We start from the raw sequence: 25,542 nt of genomic DNA on the forward strand, positions 1-25,542 counted from the left end.
GTGACTAAGCCACCCAAGCGCCTGAGTTTGCTTTACCTTTAACTAGCCCTTGAGTTCCCTCTCAGGATGGGTTATCCTTAGCTCTGCTTTCCATTCATGCATATCAAGTTTTGTAACAAAAAGTTGGAAGTGTCCCTTAAAAGAATCTGTATTAGGTTGGCGTAAGTGTAAATTCTCATGCTGAGAATAAACAGCTAGCTCAAGTTACTAGAAAATGACCTTAAAGGCCAGATTTTACACAAATACCCCAATATACCTATTATGCGAACCTGGATTTAAGATTACTTTTTTCCCCTCTTGTGAAGAACAAAGTTAGACTTCCTTTCTGTTTTTCTATGTCCATTGGAAGGGGATAGCATTTAGAGGAGGAGAAAGAATGTGCACATTATTTATTTTGAGAGAGAAGGCACAAGTATGAGCAGGGTAGGGACAGAGAAAGAGAGAGAGACAGAGACAGAGAGACAGAGAGAGAGAGACAGAGAGAGAGAGAATCCCTAGCAAGCTGTATGCTGTCAGTGCAGAGCCTGATGCAGGGCCCGACCTCACTAACCTTGAGATCATGACCTTACTCTTGATCATGATCAAGAGTCAGACGCTTGACCGACTGAGCCACGCACAAGCACATTTTATCTTACGTGCTTCTGAACTGCCTTGTTGCTGGAAAGAAATTGCTTGCTGCCTACTTTGGAAGCAGATAGGAGGATCTGCATTTCAGAGCTGTGATTAGGTTAAAGGATATTGAACCAGTGACTTCAGTTACAAGTAATTTCAAAGTATGTTTCTTCTAAAAACTACTCCATGACCTTTTACAGTAATTCCAATTCATTGTTGCATGTTTGTAAAGTATATTTATCACCTTAGATGGTAAGGTCATAAATCCACTGTTTATAAGTTTTCTTATCCTGGTATTTTTGAGGTTACTATTTTTAGTGATAAGAAAACTTAATATCTTAGGAACTTCAATCCTTGAAGAAGTATTTATTCAACATTTTATGATTATGGGTAGGAGGCATTGCTTAGTATAAAATGCTTTGATGTTGCCATTTAGGAATTTTAAATTTAAGATAAAAAACTTTGATGTAAACAGCAACAAAGAGAAAAGTGCCTGGCCAAAGAGACTAGACTCTGCAAGAGTAAGTGAACTAGGAGTAGAGTCCTGGGTCATCTGTGAATGTTTCACCTGCCCAGTGCCTGTGTGCCGGGGGACCGCCTTCCGGTGCCCGCCTTCCTCGCGCTCCTAGTTCCCTGGGAGGGAGCGCAGATCCCCTAGACCGACAGAAGCACCATCATGGAAGTACATTTATAGCGAGAACCTTCTGGTCGTGTATTCTAAACTAAAATGTCGATTATATGTTATTTTAGATTTTCCATACAACTTCTCATTTCCTTTGGGGTAATTGGGTTATCTGGAAATGAAAATCATAGTATTTACTGTATAGATAAAGAAGAAAGCCTGTGGCACGGGGGTCAGATGATTATGTGGCAGTCCTATGATTATATGCCTTTGCTAATTACAGTATACGAATCGTGCTGTGCATACAGATTTTCATTTTGTACATTTGTATTTCTCATGTATCTTACATTACGTGAGTAAAGAATATAGAGGAAACCAGCATTGTTTCTTCAAAAGTGTTACCCTAACATTAATCTGTTTCAGAGTCAATGGTCCTTAGTACTATGCTAGGTTCTTAATTTAATTAGAAAATAAAGTAACCATCGCTTCTTGTGGTTGCAGAAAGTACTTCATCAGTTTATGAAGAAAGCTGTAAATGAAGGAGCACATTGTAAATTTTATATAAAACTTAATTAATCTGTGGCATTTTGTGTATTAGATTTGGGGAAGCACTTGTGCATCCATGGTTATGTTAAAATATAGATTAGCATTACTTTATGCCTCATTTTCTTTAATATATTAATCAAAGAAGATTTAGTTTGTATTTATACTAATACAGGGTGATACTTTATGTTATACTGAAGTGAAAAGAACCAAATACAAAATTTTGTATGTAGTGAAGTGTATTTTAATTTTTTTTAACATTTATTTATTTTTGAGAAGAGACAGACATGAGGGGGGCAGGGGGAGAGAGAGAAGGAGACAGAGAATCTGAAGCAGATTCCAGGCTCCGAGCCGTCAGCACGGAGCCCAATGCAGGGCTCAAACTCAGGAACCATGAGATCATGACCTGAGCTGAAGCTGAACTCTCAACCAACTGAGCCGCCCAGGTACCCCTATAAAGTATATTTTAAAAATACTTATTAAAAAATCCCTTGAAAGGATACAAGCTCCCCATAATTGGGTGGATGTAGTGGCATTTTGTGGTAAGAGAATTTTTCATTCTGTTTTGCTGTTGTTTCCAATTTTTTAAAACAATGAAACCATATTTTATAATGAGGAAAATGCCCATTATTAGAGAAAGTGTATAGCAATAACTTTGTTGATCTTTATTTGATAGTGTATATGTTATTTATGTGTAATCAAAATAAATTTAGCAGGTATGATATACTGTAAGTTTTTAGTAAGTGAGGACAGAGGACACCTCTTAATAAGTTTCTGTGTGATAATTACTTTTTATGTACTATTTGCTTTTGGGGTAGCTTCTTATAGACAAAGGAAAATATAAATGGAATCATGTTTTAAAGATTGGTAATTTTTTATATTTAGATGAAGGTTTTATATTTAGAAAATTCGTTCAGAAAGAGAAAATTGTTGAAACCAAAATATTTTCATTTATTTTTAGAAAATTTTATTTAAATGCTGACCTTTAATAAGGTGATTTCTTTCTCTCTGTTTTCGGACTAGGACATGTATTCTTCTGAGGAACCTTGGACAGCAGATTTTGGTTTACCCTCGGACTGCGGCAGCCTACAGAGATATTTCCAGTCATGAGTAAGTGTCCTGTGTTTCATTTCATGGGCCTCAGGAGCATTCACAGTGTACTTAAAATAAAGAAACAGTTTATTATTGGACAGACTGGAATGATGTCACTTCATCAGAGATTGGATACTCGGGTTCAGCTCAGTACTGGGCACCTGTCTATATTTAAACAAGGAGATACTTTCTGTTGTTTGGCTTATTCTGAGAAGTTAGATATGGTGGAAATCTGTGTCATTCGTTTCTTGGCTGATTTTCTTCTGTTATCTAAAATGTTCTGTTGACTACTCATTGGGAAGTGACTTGTTAAAAATATGAAGAGGGAAGCAGATTCATAAATATAGAGGACAGACTAGTGGTTGCCAGAGGGGAAGTGGGAAAAAGAAAAAAATACGAAGAGGGAGAATTTAAATGGATCGTAATTAACAGAAGTTCAGTTGTGTAAAGTTTGATCATTGGGTAACATGGGTTCGTATATAAACAAAGAAAAAACCTCTTTATTAATGTCCTTGATGGAATGAGAACCACGCCTATCCTATGGACTTTCTAACTTTGATGCAGGTTTTATCTTCTCACATGGTTGGTACTGTATGTAGTATTTTCTGCCTGCCCAGTTTGCTTCCGGCGGTGACCAGGAGGGCTGGGTTTTACTACTTTGTATTAACTGTTTATTTTAGAGAGTGAGGGAAGAACTAGGATTTTTACCCTGACTGTGATCATATAACAATTTTGATTTTTTTTTTTTTTAAGTACAGGTTTTTTTTTTTTTAATTTTATTATGGGAACTTTGGAATAGAGTGAGCATTTCCTACTGGAGTATAATGTTAGAGAGTTTAAACATTTTCACACGTAATTCATATTGATTATATCAGTTAAAAAACTGATACAGTTTTTAAAAATTTACCTTTTTTAAAGATTTTTTAAAAGTTTATTTATTTTGAGAGAGAGCACGTATGTGTGCACACACACAGGTGCGCACGAGCAGGAGAGGAGCACAGAGAGAGAGAGAGAGAGAGAGAGAGAGAGAGAGAAAGAGAATATCCCAAGCAGGCTCTGCAGGGCTTGAACCCAGGAACCTTGAAATTGTGACCTGAGCTGCAGTCATGTTGGACTCTTAACTGACTGAGCTTCCCAGGCGCCCCGATATGGTTTCTTACCGTCCACTGAAATACTGGAGCAGTTGTTAGATGAACACAAGGCTGTTGTTGCTGAGAAATCTTTGAGTGCTTTCTCCTAAGAGTAGTATCACAAGAAGTGCGCTCTGATTTTCGAGACTGTTCAGTGGGGTGCTTTTTCAGTGGTGTCCTTTGAGTAAACCAGCATAGTTTCTAGATGAGTTCAAGTACAGATCAAAGCGGCAGCAGCTTTTGTTATTTTGGCTCCATTCAGATGAAATTTTGTGAGAATGGTTGTCTCATGTAAAGTGCCAACTCTCATAAAGATGGTCATGTGAGTTTATGAAAACTAAGAAATGTCCAGCATTTTAACTTAAGAATGCTTACATTTTGGGCATTTACATTCTGTTCTACTTTGTAATCTTACTGTTCTGTTGGCATCCCGTCACAGAGTTCTTGGAGGACAGGTACTCAGGGTCTTCCACTTCTGAATCTCACTGTCTGACAGAGTCTTATATAACTGCTGCCTCTAAAAATTCAGAGCCCTGTGCAGACAAGGGCAGAGGGGAGGGGTAGTGTGTTAGGCAACTAATGATGAATTTTCTGAATGATGTACGACTTTTTATTTGTAAATTACAGCAGCTATATTTAATTTCTATGGGTTTTAGTTGGTTCTTTTTTTAAAAAATTATTGATTACACTTTATAAAAATATTTACTTATTAAAATGTTTGTTTATTTTTGAGAGGGAGGAGGGGCCAAGGGGCAGGGAGACAGAATCTGAAGCAGGCTCCAGGCTTCGAGCTATGAGCACAGAGCCCTATGTGGGGCTCGAACTCTGAACTGTGAGACTATGACCTGACTCCAGGTTAGATACTTAACCGACTGAGCCACCCAGGAGTCCCAGATTGGTTGTTTTTTATGCCCTCTATTTATTTTCTCATTTCTGTTTTTATTTTATTTCTTTGTGGATCTTTTATGTGCTTATTTTGAAGTCTTTTTCAGGTCACTTGATTATTAATTTTGTCTCTAGTGAATTTATATTGTGGTTATTGCTGTTGGTGGTGTTTTCATCATATTCTGTAGTTTTGCAGGCACACTCTGATGGAAATTCTTTCTCTTTCTCCTATGGCTGTCTCCTTTTGTGATTTTTTTTCCTGCTGGTGTAGCAGATTTGCAGTTGTCTGTGCCTGCCTTTGGAGTTCCCAGATCAGAATGAGGTCTTGTGTTGGTGGACCAGCGAGCCAACCACGTGGTGATGTCGGTGACATCACAGAGTCCGTCATCGACCCAGCTGGCATTAGGTCAGCAGCTTCCAGAGCTGTAGCTTAGTCAAGTTCGCAAAGGCCCTTTTCAGTCTAATTTCATAATCCAGGAGGCGTGCTCCCCTTCCCCGCCCCTGGTTTTAAGCAGGTAGCCTGGCTACTGACCCTGCTTCACATGAATTCACATGAACTCTTTTTTATATACAGCTACCCCATGGGATTCACTTCCTGCTGCCCTTTCCTGCTTTGGTGCCCACAGCCCAGCACACCTCCCGGCTTTAGTTTGACTTACACTTTGTGCTCCTGTTAGATTCTTTTTATTTTTAATGTTTATTTATTTATTTAGAGAGAGTACAAACAGAGGGAAAGGCAGAGAGAGAGTGGGGGAGAGAGAGTCCCAAGCAGGCTCTGGTGCTGTCAGTGCAGCGGCTGATAAGGGGCTCGAACTCAGGAACCATGAGATCATGTCCTGAGTGGAAATCAAGAGTCAGTGTCGTAACCGATGGAGCCACCCAGGCGCCCTGTGTTAGAGTTTTAATCTGGAGATGTTTAACATGTTTTGGGGCATAGGCATGTCATTTTAGTGATTTGTTTTTATATTTTATCTAGAATTTCTCTGTGTTTGTTGTGAAGACAGCAGGGCCACAAAGAATGCACATGCCACGGGAGGTTTAAACCCTGGTATTACAGTGAAGTCCAGACTCATTATTTCACACTGAAGATGGAAACCCAGTTTCTGCTCAGGCCCCTGGTTCCTAGTGTCCTCTGCCATCCATGCACCTGTGCTGTCTGCTTGCCTCATTTGAGTCCTGTCATACTGTACTAAGTCGCACAGCTGGTCACTCTTATTTTCGTGGATTCTGTAAGATCCTTGAGGGCGACGGTCTTTATTGCAAGTGCTAAGCACTTTTCCTGGCTCCCAACAGGTGCTCAATAAATGGTGCATGGGTCGGATGTCTCTAAGTAACATCCTTTATGTAGTAGCTAGTCCATGTGTAAGTGTTTTTAGTGAAATTTAAGCTGATCCTATGTGAAGAGAGATTGAGGGTGGAGCGTGGGGGGTAGTGTGTGTATGTGGGTGGGGGGAGTGTGGCAAAGGATAGCGCGTTCTAAGGAAGTGGAGCAGCATGAGACCGGCACAAAGGTATGACTACACACAGGTGTTATCACGTAATTGAGCATTTGGGAGCACGGCAATGGGGAATGGAGACCATGAGAGAGAAAGCTGGTGGAGACGCAGTTAGGGTCTGGGTCACAGACATTCCAGGAAGTTTGGACTTCATCCTGCAGGGCTTAAGGAGTTGTTAAAGAAGTTCAGCTAGGGGAGGGTGCCTGGGTGGCTCAGTTGGTTAAGCGTCTGACTTCAGCTCAGGGCATGGTCTTGCAGTTTGTGAGTTCGAGCCCCACATCAGGCTCTTTGCTCTCAGTGTGGAGTCTGCTTGGGATCCTTTGTATCCCTCTCTTTCTGCCTTTCCCCTGCACTCGCTCTCTAAACATTAAGTAAAATAATAAATAAACATTTATTTATAAATAAACATTTTAAAAAATGTTCAGTTAGGGGAGCACCTGAAGTTTTCATTCTGGAAAAATTACTCTGACAAATAGACATTTTTGCTAGATGTAATTAAAGAAGTTGGTTACAGGCAGTATTTGCATTGTTCTGGCTTTTTTTCCTTAATTTTAAGCTTACACTGGTTTAAGCTCAAAGCTCCATTTGAAATAGACTGTGAGTTATGTTTCTTATGCTTGCCATTCTGCTGGTCTTCCCTCCTGATAGACGGCCTTCTTGAGCAGACCCCTGCAGCTGTCGCTGTGGGGGTGTTACAGTGTCAGGGTCCCCACGTGGTTGCCAGGAGTGATTGTAAGTTTTCAAAAAGATGGGAACTGAGTGTATGAGAGTTCCTGTTTTTGAAAAAAATAGTGGAGAATCATGGTACAGGTTAAAAAATAGGAAGATGTGGTATTAAAGGCTAGATAGAATTTCCAAACCTGGGTTTGAGTGAGAATGACAGGTAACTAAAGTTATTTTCAGTGTTTCTCTAGCGACTCAAAGAAAGGTGGATACTTTCTGGGTCATTTCTCCATGATGCATTCCCTAACCCCCACCGTGTCACGGACTGCGTGGGACGCGGTAGGGGCTGTGCATCCCGTGTGGTGAACTGTCGCGAGCGGGCGTGGTGGGGACCTGGTGGCCCTGCTGCTGAGGGCCCGCCTTTCTGCAGGCTGGATGCTGCTTGGGAGTCCCCCCAGCTGCGGCACTTAGAGAGTTTGTTACGTGCGCGAGCTGCTTTTCAGCTTTTAGTCTGAATTCTTAGGCTAGATACTTAGCTTTTGGAAAATGTATTCTGTGTTTCTGCGGCAATGTGCATTTCATTGTGGATTGTTAACTATCACAATCCACAGAAAGCCTTTTGATTTCTAGTACTGAAATTGTTTTTGTTACTCTGTACTTGCATATTTTGCAATGTTAAACATTTATTAATTTTTTTTCAAGATTTTGTCTTATCAGATGGTGCCAAAGATGAAATATTTATATGAAAGTCATTATATTTAAACTGTAGCTGTAGTTCGAAATGGACTGGAGATTGTAACAACAGGAGTTGTTCTTGTAAAAAGCATTGCTGAATAATTTCTAGATGGTGATTTTGGAGAAACATGTTAAAAAAAATAAGCCAAAAAAGCATCAAAAGCCAGAAATGATTATTTACGGTACTACCTAATTTTATTTGCCCATGTTTTAACTTAAAAAAATAAAGCTTACCTGCTCTGTTTTAAAATTTTAGTCTTATATATTTTATTTCACTTTCTTCAGGAAACTTTGTTTTTTCTAAGAAAGGATTTCTTTGTTAATTCTCTTCCGACGTGGCCATCCAGGAGGGACTCTGTTACATTAGAGCGTTTGATCCTGCCCTTTGGCCTAAATAAAGGAATGGGGCTTTTGAGGTCACTCTTGAATATGAAACCTTTTTCATGTAACTGAGGAAAAAGTAATGGCAGTGAGTAATTTGGGATGTCGTATATTTATGGGTTTCTCGTAGACCATGTATCTTTATTCCTCTGGAGCAGTAGACTAAGAGTTCGTGCTGAAGTGAAAACAATTTGTTTTAACTTTTGTTTTTGAACAGGTAGTATTATAAATAAGTGAGTAGATTACTAAGTCCCGCAGTCTTGGCATGAAGATTCTTCCTAGTCTTATTAAACAGAAAAATCAGGCAACAAGTAATAGAAGGCTTTCCCTAAGTATTGACTAAAGTTTCTGTTTAGAATTATAATCTATTTAGATCTATATATCCTGTTTAATGGAATAGCTGTGCACCTTAGAAGCTGGGTAGAGGTTAAAGAAAAGAAAATTTAAGTTGAATTCTGGGGTGTCTGCATTTAATAGACTCTTGAAAGAAATCCCTTTTAAAGTATAATAAGTGTCTATTTGTTATGTTAAGTATCATTTATGTTTGATAAGTTTGGATTTTGAAAGTAAAGTTTTAAATGTCAGCCATTCTTAAAATGAATATATACTTGATCGTTGAACAACATGGGTTTGTGTGGTGCGAGTCCACTTCTATAACATGGATTTTTAAAATGAATACCGTGTAGTTGTGTGCGGTGACAGATGGTAGGAGCACTTGTGAGTACAGCACAGCGTGGAGACTTAGTTGTCGTATCACTGTATTGTCCACTTGAAACTCATGTAATGTTGTGTGTCAGCTATACTTAAAAAGAATACAGTGTAGCACTCTAAGTGTAGTTTCCTTATGATTACTTTAATAACATTTTTGTTTCTCTAGCTTACTTTATTATAGGAGTACAGCATACAATGCACATGACATGAAATATGTGTTAATCAACTTTTATCTGTAAAGCTTCCATTCAGGAGCACACTATTAGTACTTACGCTTTTGGGGAGTCAGAAATTATAGGCAGATTTTCAGTTGTGTGGGGGTTTCGTGTCCCTAACTACCCCCTTGTTCCAGGGTCAACCATATAATCAATGATTTTTAATTTGGGGTAGGTGGATGCCTGTGGGAGTGTATAGAGACTTTTTGGTTGTCATGGTTACTGGGGAGACGTCCTGGCGTTTAGTGGGCGGAGGCCACGCACACTGTGCAGTAGTCCCTCTGAGAGACCCTGGGTGTAACCGGTGGGACCCACGGTGGCAGTACAGCGTGGGGAAGGCGATGGAGAATGCCAAGGCACACTGCTTCTCAGGAAATGTGTTCTGTCAATTTCCTGGTTTCAGGCACTTCATTGTGTTAAGACTAACCATCAAAAATGGAATATACTTTACTTTTGGCAATTTATCATCTTTTTGACCACTACAGAAAAGTGAGCAATTCTTAGTTTGATACTATGGGACACTGAATATGAGTTTAATGTAGTATTTCTTATAGAGTATATTCAGGTTCAGCATTCAGTATAAGGGGGCACCTGGATGGCTCTGTCAGAGCATCGACTCTTGATTTTGGCTCAGGTCATGATCCTGGGGTTGTGGGATTGAGCCGTGTGTTAGGCTTCGTGCTCAGCCTGGAGGCTGCTTGGGATTCTCTCTCTCTCTCCCTCCCTCTGCCCCTCCCCCTCTGTGTGTGTGCACACTCTCCTGCTCACTCTCACAGAAAAAAAAGAAATATAGTAGAAGTACAGTACAGTATTAAGTTGTTAGGAGATGATTTACAGTATTTTGTATCTTCGTTTTGATATTTTTCAAACTTATAACAACAAATTTGTCAACATAGAACCCAAATTCTTCATATACCTTTTATCTGATGTACCAGTTGTTTACATTTTGTCCGTTCGATTCTCTTTCTTGCTCTCCCTCTGTCACACACACACACACATCTGTACATACATATATATAAAGGAAATGGATTTGCAGTTAAGCAAAACATCTTCTGTGAAAATCGTTTCCTTTTATTAAAGTCATTTAAATTCTTAGCATAAATATCACTTATTGAAATATTACAATATAATCTCAGTGAAGCTTCTAAATTGCTTCTGCTAGTTAAATCTTAAAATTTCAAACCACTTATCTACTGTTTTTTACACTATTTATTTATTTATTAAAAAAATTTTTAATGTTTATTTGTACTTGAGAGGGAGAAAGAGAGTGAGAGAGTGTGAGTGGGAGAAGGACAGAGAAAGGGAGACAGAATCTGACGTAGGCTCCAAGCTCCAGGCTCCCAAGCTGTCAGCACGGAGTCGATGTGGGGCTTGAACCCACGAGCTGTGAGATCATGACCTCAGCCGAGGTAGGATGCTTTACCAACTGAGCTGCCCAGGTGCCCTAACACTGTTATTGTTTAAACACTACATTATTTAATATGTTTTGTAGGCCTGTCATTAACATTTTTCTTTTAGATCTGTGTAATATAGATAACTTTGGTATATAAATCAACTTGAATTAAAATTCTTCAGTGTGGCACAAAGCAGGGCGCTCTAAACAACTTCTTTATAGTAGTATGAAGATATTGTCGTAAGAGAAACCCTTTAAAATCCGATTCTGAGACAGTAAGTTTTCCAGCAGCAATCTTCTTTTCAGAGCCCCAGACGGCTGAGTTGGCTTTGCTGTTCTGTATCGCCAAGGGCTTGACCCCTTTCCTGTGCCTCCAGCTCCCAGCACCTCCCGCCATGCCCCCGCCCGTTTCCTTGTCCTTGTTTGTCCATGTGGGGACTGGGCTGCCTTGTCCGTCCGGAAGCCTTCTAGCTCTCAAGTTCATGATTTTGTCAGGGAGAAAATGTTCATTTCTAGTTTTGCCTCGTAGGAACATAGCCATCCGATAAAATGAGATATGTCTCTGTTAAGCTAAGTTAAGAAAACCGAAACATTCAGTTTTCAGGGCTTGGGGGCCCACTCGTGTGGCTCCATGTTGGAATTTGTGTCCTGGTGATTTCAGAGATTCATTTGTTCTACTGCTTCTCTAGGCAAGCAGAGATAGAGGGGAATATATATTTAAAATTAATAACCTTAACTATTCATCTTGTTATCTCTTTCATTAATTTCAGAAAATAGTTTGATTTATACAGTTTATCCTTGATTCCATGTTATTAGAAGGGATGTGCTGGTGTAACACATTCCATATCTTTTTTACATTAGCTTCTCTAAAAATGAATTTCTACATGAACATATTACATGTATGACTTTTAGTATTTGTCATTTGTTAAAAGACATATAGTGGAAAGCGCATCTTAGTAAGTGATTTTCCTTTTCTCGTATAGTTGTTCATACAAATTCAACCCAGGTAGAACTGCCTCAGGGAAGGCCTAGGTAAACGCCACCTTAGGACAATGCACTTCTGCAAGCAGGACTCTACGGCCCGGAAATGGCTGTGTTGTAAACCTTTAACGAAAACTCGGTTCACTTCAGAGGAGAGGGAAAAGGAAAAGCAAGGCTGTGTTGGATCATTTATTCTTCTTGGTTCGCTGTATAAATTAGATCTGTATAGAACACATGAGCTTTTGCTGGTGCAAACCCCCCCCAAGTGCTAAGGCTGAAGTCTGAATTTAAAAATTTTGAGAAATAGGTGAATGGTGTACAGAGGAAAGTTGGCAAAGTGTTTTACTTTGAGTGTAATTAACACAAGCAAATGATATTCGTTTTATGGTCTGACTAATAAATCTGCATATATTAACATTCAGGTTTTTTAAAATAGTGTCTGGACAGCTATATATTATCACATTTTGGCTCCAACACAAATAGACATTTTCTATTAAGGGAATTTGGGCCTGTCAATTTGTATGATGGATGTCATTATATGGTTGACTCCTAATTTTCCAGAAGTGTGAAATTGGTATTAAAAATTTCCAGGCCTCTCTCTTCTTCCCTCAAAATTGATCTAAAATAGTGTTTTAATATTACATTCCTTTTTCTCTTTTTGAGATGGACAAGGTGACTGTGAAAGTAATTCTTTCTGGCCTCTCTTTAAAGCTGTTAGCTAGACAGGGTCAGGAACAGAGGGAAAACATCTTCCCAGTTCTTCCCTCTCCTTAGTCTCCCTCTCCTACTTCAAGCCCTGAGTCCAAGTTAGTTACTAAATTCATGTTCGGGGAGAGTGGTCATGCGTAGGCACTTGATTGTAGAGTGCTATTTTTTGCTCCAAATTCAGAAGCTGACTTCTGCTGGCATCGTCTAGGTACCCTGGAGTCAGCCCTGTTTTCTCTCTCCCTCACACATTGGGAGCATTCAGGTGTTAAGCTTTAAACAATGGAACATGAGAAGATTTCAGTAAGACACTAATATATGCTCCCACACATGTGTATTAAATTGTAGAGCATTGGGAGTCATGCTGTCTTTTAAAAAATACAGTTAGTTGCCTGTTTCAGATTCTAGAAGAATGCAGTAGAAATGGAAGTTATAAGGATGTGTTAGTAGATTTCAACTCTTTAGTAAAGCACTGTGTTCAATGTCTTCCCTGGTTAACCTTGTTCTCATGTAGAGTGAGGCGGAGTGTTTGGTTGATTCTAACGTAAAAGAAATTTGAGGAAACAAAGTATGTACACATACTTTAAGATCTTATATAAATTCACAGTAATTGGTCTTGTGTATTTTCTTTAGATAATACTGTTTTGTTCTTTTCTTTGTGTGCTTTGTAGATGTAGATGTAGTGTGAAGTGTTCTAGATTAGGGAAGAAGGGGCTAGGTCTTAACTGCATTGGAAGAACATTGCAAACTTGTTTACGTTTGACAATTATGGTACCAGTGGATTTGAATTTGATTTTTTCAAACCTGCTTGAATTTGTTGCTTTGACAGCATCAGTACGACTTTATATGCTAAATGATTGATAACAGACTGTTAAATCATGATCACTAAGGTGCATTTCATTGGCATGCTTTATTATCAAAAATGTTGTTTCTGATGCTACCATCAGAGTAGCCTAGAAGCTATTTAAAAGAGGGTTTCTTTACTGCTAACTAAGGGGAAAGCTTCTTCGTCACTTAGAGTCCCCTAAGGAAAGATGCCTCTCCATTGCCGTAGTGTTGGTCCAGATTACCCCATATGGACTCAGTAGGGCCTCTGGGATTTTCTTTTTTTGTTTTTTCTTCCCCAAATCAGCCTTAAGCCGTTTATGGGAACTCTGTACTTACATGTACCTATAGGCATGTTTACTGATGCGTACGGAGGAATTTTGTCCAGGACGGGAGAAAGACCCCACTCCAGCTTTCTCGGTACCCCAAACTGACTTTGTGACGAGGAACTTGGATCTCAAACAATTCCTTAGTAGAAGTAACTCTGTACTTAAAATTACTTTAAAGTATTTGATTTGTATTACAGAATTGAAGTCATTATTGTCTTTCCCCCTAAAATATGTTGTCAAAATTGTTAGCCATCAGAGGTTTTGTTCTCACTGAAGAGATTGCTTTTCTGACTCAATGCTGAGCTGGATTCTGATGATACAGTGTTGAGATTGGCAAAGTTTTCCTTATTTCTTCCTTTGATTAGGGTGTGTATCTTCTCAGCAGGTGAAATTCTACCTCTCCTTCCCAACTAGCCCAACTTAATTTTTTAAAATAAGATCAATCTTTTATTTATTTTTTTATTTCTGAAAATGCTGTGTAAACTACATACTGCTTATTAGTCTTGGAACGAGCTGAGAGGAGGTTGCATGCATCTCGCACTCTGCCCCACGCCTTCAGCGGGTAGTTCCGAAGAACAAGAATATTTTCTTTCATAACCACAATCAAATTACCAAGTAGGTAAATTACGTTTATCTAGTCTACAATCCTGATTCCATGGCTCAGTTTCCCAGTGATGTCCTGGAGCACAGATTTGCCCGCTGGTGCAGGGGCCCTCTAGGTGTTACCCACCCACTGCATTCAGCTGTCAGGTCTCTGAGGGCTCCTTGAACTTGGCACCTCAGGTGTTCTTTATGTTTCGTGATTTGGTGTCTTGAAAGACTGCAGGCCAGTTGTGTTGTAGGTAGAGTAGCCCTCAGGTTCAGGTTGTCAGGGGGCTACTGTGGTAGAGTCCCTCCTAACCGGTGTGGTGGTTTGGGGACATTCCTCCAGGAAGCTTGTCTGGAAGAGACCGGAAGACTGCATGGTGATCTCTTCTTTACTTTCTCCCATTTAGGCTTTTAACAGAAAAATCTCCCGTTTCTTCCTTAATTGAAATAGGCCTCGTATCTCTTGCATAGGAATGGGATTTATTGCTCTGTTGTACTAGTTTCTGTTTGGCTTTTCTTACGTAGGCTTGAGAAAAATGGCATGAGATATTTTCTAGAATAAGGTGACCTTGAAAGGAGACAACATTCATTCGGCTTTTATCAAGAGAGATTTATTTTCTGCACAATTCCTGTTTTAAATTGTGTTGACAAAATCTCAAGATGCTTTCAAACAAATGTTTTTAAGGGATAAGGTGTAGCACTCTTGAATTCGTTTCCTAACAGTCAACCAGCTCAGCTCTTTATGTATCAGTTGAGATTGCTTCACTAAGGAATAGCTTTTCTTAAAACCTGGTGCCTCTTTGTCTTTGTCCTAATAAATTTTCTGTAGCCAAAAATAGAATAAATGAACATATCAAGACTGATTCTCATTAGGTTTTAGAGATTTATGGGTTTATTAGATTTTAATGTGAAATGTCAGGATACTTACCATCTATAGTAATGTCTTTTAAAAGTTTAATAATTGCAAGGTGTAGTGAAAACTAGAAAATTAATTTGGAATATTGCAAAGTATAAGGGATTCAAATCTCGCTTTTTAGACAATTTTGAGACACATGATGCTATAAGTTGATTTATTATTTTAAAAGTTATGGTGTTTGAATCTGATTTTAAGACAAATGATAAGGAAAAGAATATAGCATTTTGAGTAATAACTATGTCTTTATTTTCATATTAAAAGATACCAATGAGTACCTCCAAGTGTGCTGCTGCTCGGTGGGTCTTTGGGGCACACAAGCATGGCCTTTGGCCTCTCAGAGCACAGAGCTGGTGGGGAGACAGTGATCTTAGTACAGAAAGGGAAGTGCAGGAGCCTGCAGGAGCCCTGGCCAGGCTGCAGGCACGGGGAAGGCTGCTGTTAGGAAATCCTGTTCAGCTGAGGTCTGGCTAAGTGAGGAGGAGGAGGAGGGAGGGGCTTCTGAACTGAGGGAGCAAAATGGACGCAGGCCTGGAGTTGAGAGGTGGAGGAGATTAAGATTAAGAAATGAAGGAGAATTCAGCATTGGTATAAATAAGTGTTGGGAGGAGACTAAATTTGTACTTTTGGTTCAGATAAACACCCCAGTACTGCCTCCGTTTTGTATTTTATTTTGCCTAATTTCATGATAATTGGTCTGTCTCTTTAATCATTCTGGTCCCCTTTTCTTTGTTTTTAAAGTATAATCACCACATTAAAATAAATACATTTTGGAAATGGGGAGAAGAAGTCATTGTAACCACATTACATTAAAACAGCTATTTGCGTTGTTGCGTATGACCCTCTACTCTTGTCCAGATAATATATCTTTTTGGGGCGCCTGGCTGGCTCAGTCAGAAGACTGTGTGACTCGTGATCTCAGGGTTGTGAGTTTGAGCTCCATGTTGGGTGCAGAGAGTACTTAAATAATAAATAAACAGGCGCCTGGGTGACCCTGAAATGTATATTTTTATGTAATGTATATACAATTTTGTATTTGGATTTCTAACACTGAGTTGTGTTTAGGCAGTGATTGTATTTCTGTAATTGTTTTTCATAATTCAAATTTATAATTATCATATTCCTTAAAGGTAATGATGCATAGTAACTTACTTAACCATTTTCCTATTTTTGATTATTTAGGATGGTTCAATTTTTAAAAAATGTTTGGAGAATGAATATCACTGGTGATTTTGCCCCTTTTCTTTAATAAAGCAAACTAGAGTGAATTCCTTAGGCTAGATGCATAGACTGAAATCTTTTTGCCTATGTCTGCCTGTCTTTCTTAAAATACTGTCCTTACTAATTTACAATCACTCTGGTAATTGGTATACAAGAATATATTTTACCATGACCAGCTTAGTCATGGTAAAATATATTAGTCATTAAATAAAATATATTAGCCTCAAAATGGCATTAAAAGTTGCTTTTAGGGAGTGCCAGGATGGCTAAGTCAGTTAAGCGTCCGACTTTGGCTCAGGTCATGATCCCATGGCTCGTGGCTTCGAGCCCTGTGTTGGGCTCTGTGCTGCCAGCTCAGAGTTGCAGCCTGCTTCATATTCTGTGTCTACCCTCTCCCTGCCCCTGGCCCACTCATGCACGCACGTGCGCGCTCTCTTTCTGTCTCAAAAATAAACAAACATCTTTATTGCTTTTAGTTGCATGTATTTAATATTTAGACAGGACAGCTTTTTCCTCCAGATTGTGGTAAGATACAGGTAACATAAAATTTACCATCCTGATCATTTGTGAGTGTATAGTTCAGTAGCTGTAAGTGTATTTTCATTGTTGGCAACCAGGCATCTTCAGCCTTTTCAACGTTTATGTTGAAAAGCTGACACCGTGCTTAATAAGCAACTTCCCATTTCCCTTCCTCCAGCCCTGAGCACCTACCACTCTGCTTTCTGCCTCTATGAACTTGACTTCTCTAGATGCCTCATGTAAGTGGGGTCATACAGTAGTTGTCTATTTGTGACTGGTTCATTTCACTCAGCATACTGATGACATTATTAGTAGTTCACCCGTGCTGCAGCAGGTGTCAGAATTTCCTTCCTTTAAAAAAAAAGTATATATGATATCTATAACAATATATATATCCAATAATATATAACATATAATCTATATTATATAAAATACATCATAAAATATATAATATATATTATATATAAACAAACACATATGTGTTTTAACATTTGTTTAGTTTTGAGAGAGAAGGAGAGGGAGAGAAAGAGTGTGTGAGAGCGTGCATGCGAGCGGGGGAGGGCTAGAGAGAGGGGGACAGTGGGACAGCCTGAAGCCGGCTCTGGACAGCAATGAACCCGATGCAGGGCTCAAACTCATGAACTGTGAGATCATGACCTGAGCTAGAGTTGGATGCTCAGCTGATTGAGCCACCCCAGCATCCCAGAATTTCCTTCCTTTAAGAGACCGAGTACCGTTTCGTTGTATGGATTGCCACACGTTGCTCATGGGCAGCTTGGGTTGCTTCCACCTTTTGGCTCTGGTGACAATGTCGCTGTGAACATAGGTGTTCAGCTCTCTCTCTGAGACTCCCCGTCCGTTCTTTTGAATGTATACTCAGAAGTGGAATTACTGGATCATATGGTAATTCTGTGCTTGAATTTTTGAGGACCTGCCTCTGCTGTTCCACAGCAGCCACACGTTGTACATGCTCCAGGGCTCCTGGGCCTCCCCGCATCCTGGCCAGCACTCGGTATTTTCTGTTTTGTGTTTTTGGTAGCAGCCAAGCTGTCCCGATGGGTGTTGAGGTGCCATCTCATTGTTAGGGTAATTTTCTCCATGTGTCCACTGTTCACCTTTTTTCTTGTATCATATCCTTTTAAAATAGTCCTTTCTTCCAAAATGCTTATTGGGAAAACACAGATTTCAACTTTGGATGATGCTTTTGGATCTCCAAAAATTTATTATGAAGCAATGTAGTTTTTTATGTATGTACTGAAATTTTCTATGTTTCCTTTGGAACATGGTTCATTTTGTGATGGTTAGCAGGGAGGTGACGCCGAGCAGACATAAAAGACAGAGGGAGGAAAGGGTTTCAGGAAGGGAGGAAGAGTGGAGAATCATAAGTATCAAAGATCAATTTCTCTCAGGGATTCTGTTGGTCTTACTTCCTGTTAAAATTAATGTGTTATGGTGAATTACAGATTTGTATTATGGAAACTCCAGAAAGCTCTTTTGAATGTTGGAGGGACTTCTAAGTTTATATGCACAAGCACTTCTGTGAATTCTATGGAAATATCTATATTTTTATATTGTATGTATGTGTGCATATGGACATTTGATCTGAAATGTGATGTTCTATTAAAATTATGATTCATCCAAATTGAATTCTCATTTATTCTAAGACTTAACTGCTTTTAATATGCTTTTATGGTAATGAATTTTTCAAAAGTAATGTTATTTGACAACTTTGTTAGAATCTGGAGTAGGTCAGATTGCTTGGAGGCTGTGTTTTCTTCGAGTCCTTGATTTTAGAAATAGAATCATATTTAAATTTCCTCATTATGACTAGAAAGTTTCTTTGCTTTCTCTATTTGTGTATTATCTTCATGTGGCTTTGGGAAGTCAGAAGGGTCATTTTTACATAAAGGGAAGCTTTCTTTAAAAATCAAAATGTCGGGGCACCAGCATTGGTTGGTTGAGTATCTGACTTTGCTCAGGTCATGATCTCACGATTTGTGGGTTCAAGCCCTGCCTCTGGGTTGTTGCTGTTGGCTCAGAGCCAGCTTTGGATCCTCTGTCCCCCACCGTCTTCCAACCCAGCCCTCCTCCACTCATACTCTCTCTCAAAAAATAAAATAAAATAAAATAAAACATTAAAAAAAATCCAAAATGTAACTCAGAATTTGGAACATAATGTTCAGTTAGAATGTGCTGTGTATAGCCTTTAATTCCTACTATTTTTCCACTTGAGGACACTCTCCTGTCATCCTGTAATTACTTGCAGGGGTTGTATCAATTATAATTCAGTAATTAATTATGGAATTATGTGTTTAATGTAAATATCTTCTGGTAGAACAGAAGCAGGTTGGTCACTCCTATAATACCAGGAACTGGCATTGTACCTACTAGATGCTTAATGCTTTCTGCACGGACGAGGAACATTTTACTGCCTTTAAAATGAACCTATGATAGAAGTCAGAACATCCAAGAATTTCTAGGTATTGTGAAGATCAGCTGGGCTAATATATTTTCATTCCCCATGTTTGTGAATTGTACTTTGCACATTTTTATGACACTTTCTGCTGAGCCACGGAAAGTACAGAAGCTTCCACCAAGCTACGGAAGTGTCTTGGCTGCTTGTTATAAGCATAATGAATTGCCTTTTGATAAAATATCTTTAAAAACTGGTTTTTAAAGGACTGCTAACTTAATTACGTTAACACAAGCACTTGTGTTCGTAAACAGTTACTGCCTCTCCTGTGCTTGGAGTCATGTGAGAGATGGACAGGGTCGTTAGCCAGAACACGTTCTGTGGCTCTTTCCACGTCCCGCAAATTCAGGACACTTTACCTTTCTGTCTTTTTTATTTTGTCTTTTTTCTGTGAAAGAAGTCTGCAAAGATTGTTGGTTAGCTCCACAGTGTTCATTTTTAAATACCCTGTATGAGTTATTAGGAATTACTATAAGCACCTGAGCACTATTTGGACAGAAAATGTTATAGATACTTGGTACAGGAAAAGTATACGTACAAAAGCCAATAGTTTTATTTTTATAAACAACATACACTTTATTCCATATTGATGAGTTTGTTGAGCTTGCTTTTCAAAATTGTAGAATTTTGAAAATCCTCCCAGAAATCCTCCCAGAAAATCTAAGTAGAATAACAAAGAAGTGACTATATTAAGTTGATTTATTAACCCAAGAGGAGACCATTCAGAAGTGGGTCTATAGTTTAATATTCAAAAGCCATTTTCTATTTGCTGGCCAGTTGACATCTTGAATATTTACAGATTGTTTTTGTCACAACAAGTGTGGCCTCTCACATTTTTCCCTCCTCATTTATCTACATGTTCTGGAAAAAATGACAGTAGTTTTATTCTAAAATATATTTCCAGGAAAGCCAAAACAGTTTTCTGAAAAGTGCATAGAAAAAAATCTAAATCATTGCCAAGAATGAAAAGATGCTGGGCTGTTATTAATATGATCAAAAAATTTTTGGACAAAGCACTGTACAAATATCCTTGTCTGTGTTTATTTTATAAAAAAGATGTTGATGAAGTATTTTAAAGTATGAAAACATCTCAGTTCCAAAAATGTATGTATAACATTACCTCATTTTTGTAAAATCAACAAAAAAGTACCTGGGTAAGTCTAAAAGTTTGTCGGCAGTGCTTATCTCTGTGGAGTAGGCCTAAGAGGTTGTTTTCCTTCGGCTTGTTCTCATATACTTACCCTCTACAGGGAGCATGCGTTATTTTCGTAATAAGAAAACTATTAAAGATGTATGTTGACAAAGAGAAGAAAATAGAGACTTTAAAAAACGTATTGTTTATTTTTCTTTATTTTTTTAAATGTTAATTTATTCTTGAGAGAGAGAGCGAGTGAGCGAGAGTGAGAGAGAGAGCGTGAGCGCACACACGAGTGAGCAGGGGAGGGGCAGAGAGAGAAAACCCCAAGCAGGCTCCACGCCGTCAGCACAGAGCCTGGTGCGGGGTTCGCACTCATGGACCGTGAGACCGTGACCTGAGCCTAAGTCAGGAGTTGGAGGCTAAGCTGCCTGAGCCCCTCAGGCGCCCCTCACTTTGTATTTTCGTGTGGAGAAAGGACAGAGGCGTGAGTGAGGGAGTCACAGTCGGTGCACGGCAGACAGCTCACATCGCACAGCCTGCTGCACTTCCCTCTCTCTTGTCCCCTCGCTCTCTTTGCTCCCACACTTCCTCCCTGTGCCCCACTCTGGGAACGCTGGGTTCGGAAGTCATGGGGAAGAAAAGTGAGATTAGTGAGCCAGCCAAGAGCTGCGGGTTTGGGGGTGGCCATGTATAACAAAGATACAAACATAGGAAATAAGACTGAAGCAAGAATTTTTCTGTTGAAAAGAACTAGCACACAGCTGTTTGCAGGCAGTCCATTGTTTTTTTTTTTAATACTTATTTATTTATTTATTAAAAATTTTTTTTAAAAAATTACATTCAAGTTAGCATATAGTGCGACAACAATTTCAGGAATAGATTCCTTAATGCCTATCACCCGTTTATCCCATCCCCCCTCCCACAACCTTTTCAGTAACCCTCTGTTCTCTATATTTAAGAGTCTCTTATGTTTTGTTCCCCTCCCTGTTTTTATATTATTTTTGTTTCCCTTCCCTTATGTTCATTGGTTTTGTATCTTAAAGTTCTTCTATGAGTGAGGTTATATGATATTTGTCTTTGTCTCATTTCACTTAGCAAAATACCCTCTAGTTCCATCCATGTAGTTGCACATGGCAAGATTTCATTCTTTTTGATTGCCAAACTCCATTATATCTATCTATCTATCTATCTATCTATCTAGGGATATATATATATATATATACTCCATTATACACACACACACACCATTTATATCCATTCATCAGTGGATGAACATTTGGCCATAGTTTACCTATTGTTAACAATGCTGCTATAAACGGTGGGGTGCATATCCCCTTTCAAATCTGTATATTTGTATCCTTTGGGTAAATAGTAGTGCAATTGCTGGGTTGTAGGGCAGTTCTATTTTTAGTTTTTTGAGGCCCCTCCGTACTGTTTTCCAGAGCGGCTGTGCCAGTGCATGCCCACCAGTGGTACAGAAGGGCTCCTCCTTCTCCGTGTCCTCATGCCCACAGTCCGTTGTAAGGGCACCTGTTCCATTTCTTGTCTACCAAGCCAGTTGGATCTCTCATAAATAGACAGTCTCCAGTTAAACTCTGTACTTTTTGGCTTTATTTTTGTATTATTTCAGATAAAGTCTGAAGAGTAGGATATAGATTAAGTACATATTAAATATAGATTTTCTTTGTTATTTTAAAAGCCTGTCTTCTATTTATTTTTTTTAGAGAGAGCGAGCGAGTGAGCACGAGTGGGTGAGAGGGGCAGATGGGGAGATAGACTCTTAAATAGGTTCCACATTAAGGGGGCTCAATCCCATGACCCCAGGATCATGACCTGAGCCAAAATCAAGAGTCAGGTGTTCAACCAGCTGAGCCACCCAGGCTTTCCTAAAAGACTCTCTTTCAGAACACTTTTAGGTTTATAGACAAATTGAGTGGAAAGTGCTGGGAGTTCCCTTAAACCCCTTCATAATAGTCCCACCTTCCCGGTTTCCCCTGTTATTAACCTCTTGCATTTTTGTGATTGACTTACTGCAATTGATGAGCCAATATTGATGCACTATTGTTAACTGAAGTCCATGGTTTACATTAAGGGTAACTCTTTGTGTTGTACATAGTATGGGTTTTGACACATGTGTAATGACACGTATCTACCGGGAGAGGAGCATGTAGAGTCGTTTCACTGCCCTAAAAGTTGCTGCGCTCCTGCCTCTTCATCCTTCTCTCCCTCTTCTCAAGTCCCTGGCCACTACTGATCACCTTACTGTCTCCGTAGGGTTGGCATATAATTGGAATCTTACACTTTGTCACCTTTTCAGATTGGCTTCCTTTACTTAACATTTAGGGTTCCTCCAGTTCTTTTTGTGGCTTGATAGCTCATTTCCTTTTATTGCTGAACAATATTCCGTAACCTGGATTGGAGCAGCTTGTCTATCCATTCATGCGCTGAAAAGCAAATGATTGCATCCAGGCTTTGGCAATTGCAAATAAAACTGTAAACATTCATGTACAGGTTTGTGTGTGGACATGAGTTTTGAACTCATTTGGGTAAATAGCAAGGAATATATTTGCAGCGTGAAATGTTAGGGGCTTGTTTAGTTTTGTAAGAAACCACCAGGGATGCCTGGGTGGCTCAGTTGGTTAAGCGACCGGCTTTGGCTCAGGTCATGGTCTCACAGTTCGTGGGTTCAAGCCCCGTGTCTTGCTCTGTGCTGACAGCTAGCTCAGAGCCTGGAGCCTGTTTCAGGGTTCTGTGTCTCCCTCTCTCTCTGACCCTCCCCTGCTCACACTGTCTCTCTCTGCCTCTCAAAAAGAAATAAAAAAAAACATTAAAAGAAAATAAACCACCAAATAGTTTTCCAAGGTGGCTGTACCATTTTGCATTCCCACTTTGTGTCCCCACTGGCGGTTAATGAGGGACTTCCTGTTGCTCTGTTCACACCCTTGCCTGCATCTGGTGTTGTCAGTGTTCTGCATTTTAGCCGTTCTAATAGGTGTGGGGGGGGGTCTTGTTGTTGTCTTCATTTGAAATTTCCTAATGACCTATGATGTTGAACTTCTTTTCGTGTGCTAACTTGCCATCTGGGTATCCTTTTTGGTGAGGTGATACAGAATATTTAAAAACCAAAATATTCTTTTTTTAAAAATTTGAGAATGTGCATGTGCGTGCACATGCATGTTGGGAAGGGGCAGAGGGAGAGAGGGAGGGATAGAAGGAGGGAGGGAGGGAGGCAGGAAGACAGAGAGAGAGAGAGAGAGAGAGAGGGAAAGAGAGAGAGGGAGAGAGAGAGGGAGAGGGAGAATCCTAAGAAGGCTCCACGCTCAGCATGGAGCCGGATGTGGGGTTCAGTCCCAGAACCCTGGGATCATGATCTGAGTCAAAATCAAAGTCAGAAGCTCAACCTACTGAGCCACCCAGGTGCCCCAATTCATTTCTGTAAATAGTTAAATGTATTCTCAGAAAAGTATAGCAAAAAGAAGACAGTAAAAATTAATATATAATGTCACCATTCAGAGGAAAAATTGCTGGTAACATTTTGATGTTTTTTCTTTGTGCATACATCTTTGTGTGTATGTGTGTGTTTAGGTGATAAACACACACTGAAATAGTGGAACCATAATTTTGTACCTTTCATGTGTACTTGTCCACACTGAGTTAACTTTTCCTACGGCATTCTTCTAGAACAGTGCTCCTTGAATGTTAGGATCATTTGAGGGATCCTTTAAAATTTGTGATGCTTGTGCTGCACCATTGGACGGTGAAGTCCAAATCCCTGTAGATGGACTCAGGTGTCATACGTTTCAAAACTTTTTAGAACTTTTGATTTCAGTGTATAGTGAAGATTGAGAGCCACTGGTCTCAATATTTAAGAAAAAATATAATTCCTCAAAGATAACATAAAATATGTGATGCCCTTTTTATAAAGTTAGTAACAACCAAACAGCGACACAAGGGTGTGTGTGAGAAAGAGAGAGAGAGAGAGAAAGAGGGAGGGAGGTAATGACAGATGGGCAGATACAGAAGTCAGGAATAATAACCCCAGGACTCAGGACTGTTGGTAGTTTGGGCTGAAGCAGGGAGATGGGTTGGTGGTTGGGGGACTGTAGTTAAATGTAGATTATTGTTAAAGCACTAGTTTTGTTTGAGTGGTTGCTTTGTGGTGTTTATTAATAAAAATAAATATCGAGTGAATAAACAAAACTGGCTCATGCATGGACCAACAATAAGAACTACGGACTGTGATTAAGCCAGTTCTTTGTGCCAGAGGCCCGAAGAGGAAAGCTGTTAAAGAAAGAAAACGATTCCGTCCCTCTGACAAGTGTATCTGGTGAGGTCTGAATGACACAGCGGTTTGATAGGCAGTGCCATCCATTTAAAAAATGAAGAGGCTGTTCTTTAGTAGCCAGAGATTTTATATGCTTGTTTTTCTGAAATCATATATCCCTTCCACTTTCCTCACAGAGGTTTAGCCTGTGCAGTTTGTCAAAACAACAGATATATGATAAATTTTGATTAATAATGACTCACTTTAAGTATTTTGTTAGAAACCCCTATCTTAATAAGTGGAATGGACTGATGCTACTTTGCCTTGATTAAAGGAAATGTTGGATTGTACTTCTCCGCCATCTCTCATGCTTTCACCCCCGGAGCCCCGCGCCGCGGCGAGCGGGAGGAGAGTGGGCCTTTTCTTTAACGTTTTTGTCCAGTGGGTGGAGGTGACTGAGCAAGGGCAGGGGGAGGGGAGGAGCCGCTGCAGGCATCGTCCCAGGCAGGCAGGCTTCACTGGCAAGTCCGTATGGGAGTTAATTTTTGTAAGTCTGCTCATGCCAGAGTAACCCCAGAGGTGTGTGTTCTTGCAAAATTTGCATTCCAGAATTCAGAATGATCTTTGGGGCAAAGAAAGTAAATAGGAGAATGCACATAAATGTACATATGTATGTGTGTACACAATACACAGACTTAACTAGAACACCGCATATTCACAAATGTGGAATTCTTTTTTATATTGTTCATCTGGTCCCTTAAAGTCCTTTCCTTTTATGATTTAAACATACATAAGTACGGACATATATATCCTTTATAAACAAATAAATACACATATAATGGGGCTATGTAGTCAGAATTTTTTAAAGTTTATTTATTTTGAGAGAGAAGGAGAGAGAGAGTGTGTATGTTGGGAGGAAGAGAGGAAGAGAGAGAATTCCAAGCGGGCTTCACCCTCTCTGGTGGTGGGGAGAGGGGGGCTTGAATTCACAAACTGTGAGATCACGACTTGAGCCAGAATCAGAAGTCAGACGCTTAATCAACTGAACCCCGCAGGCACCCCTGTGTAATCAGAATTTATGTTTATTTTGAAGTAATTTCAGACTTAG

General features: G+C 39.5%; 1 protein-coding gene across 2 annotated transcripts in view; it reads left to right on the forward strand.

Moving 5' to 3' along the window:
* Nucleotides 1-25,542, forward strand: part of USP6NL (USP6 N-terminal like) — a 173,297-nt gene that overhangs the window by 15,528 nt on the left and 132,227 nt on the right. For both annotated transcript variants that reach the window (XM_029954760.1, XM_029954761.1), the window contains exon 2: nucleotides 2,801-2,887. In XM_029954760.1, the coding sequence (XP_029810620.1) occupies nucleotides 2,884-2,887 (4 nt within the window). In that variant the 5' untranslated portion in view covers nucleotides 2,801-2,883. The remainder of the gene's footprint in view (nucleotides 1-2,800; nucleotides 2,888-25,542) is intronic.

This window comes from Suricata suricatta, chromosome 10, assembly GCF_006229205.1.
Source record: "Suricata suricatta isolate VVHF042 chromosome 10, meerkat_22Aug2017_6uvM2_HiC, whole genome shotgun sequence".
Taxonomy (NCBI): domain Eukaryota; kingdom Metazoa; phylum Chordata; class Mammalia; order Carnivora; family Herpestidae; genus Suricata; species Suricata suricatta.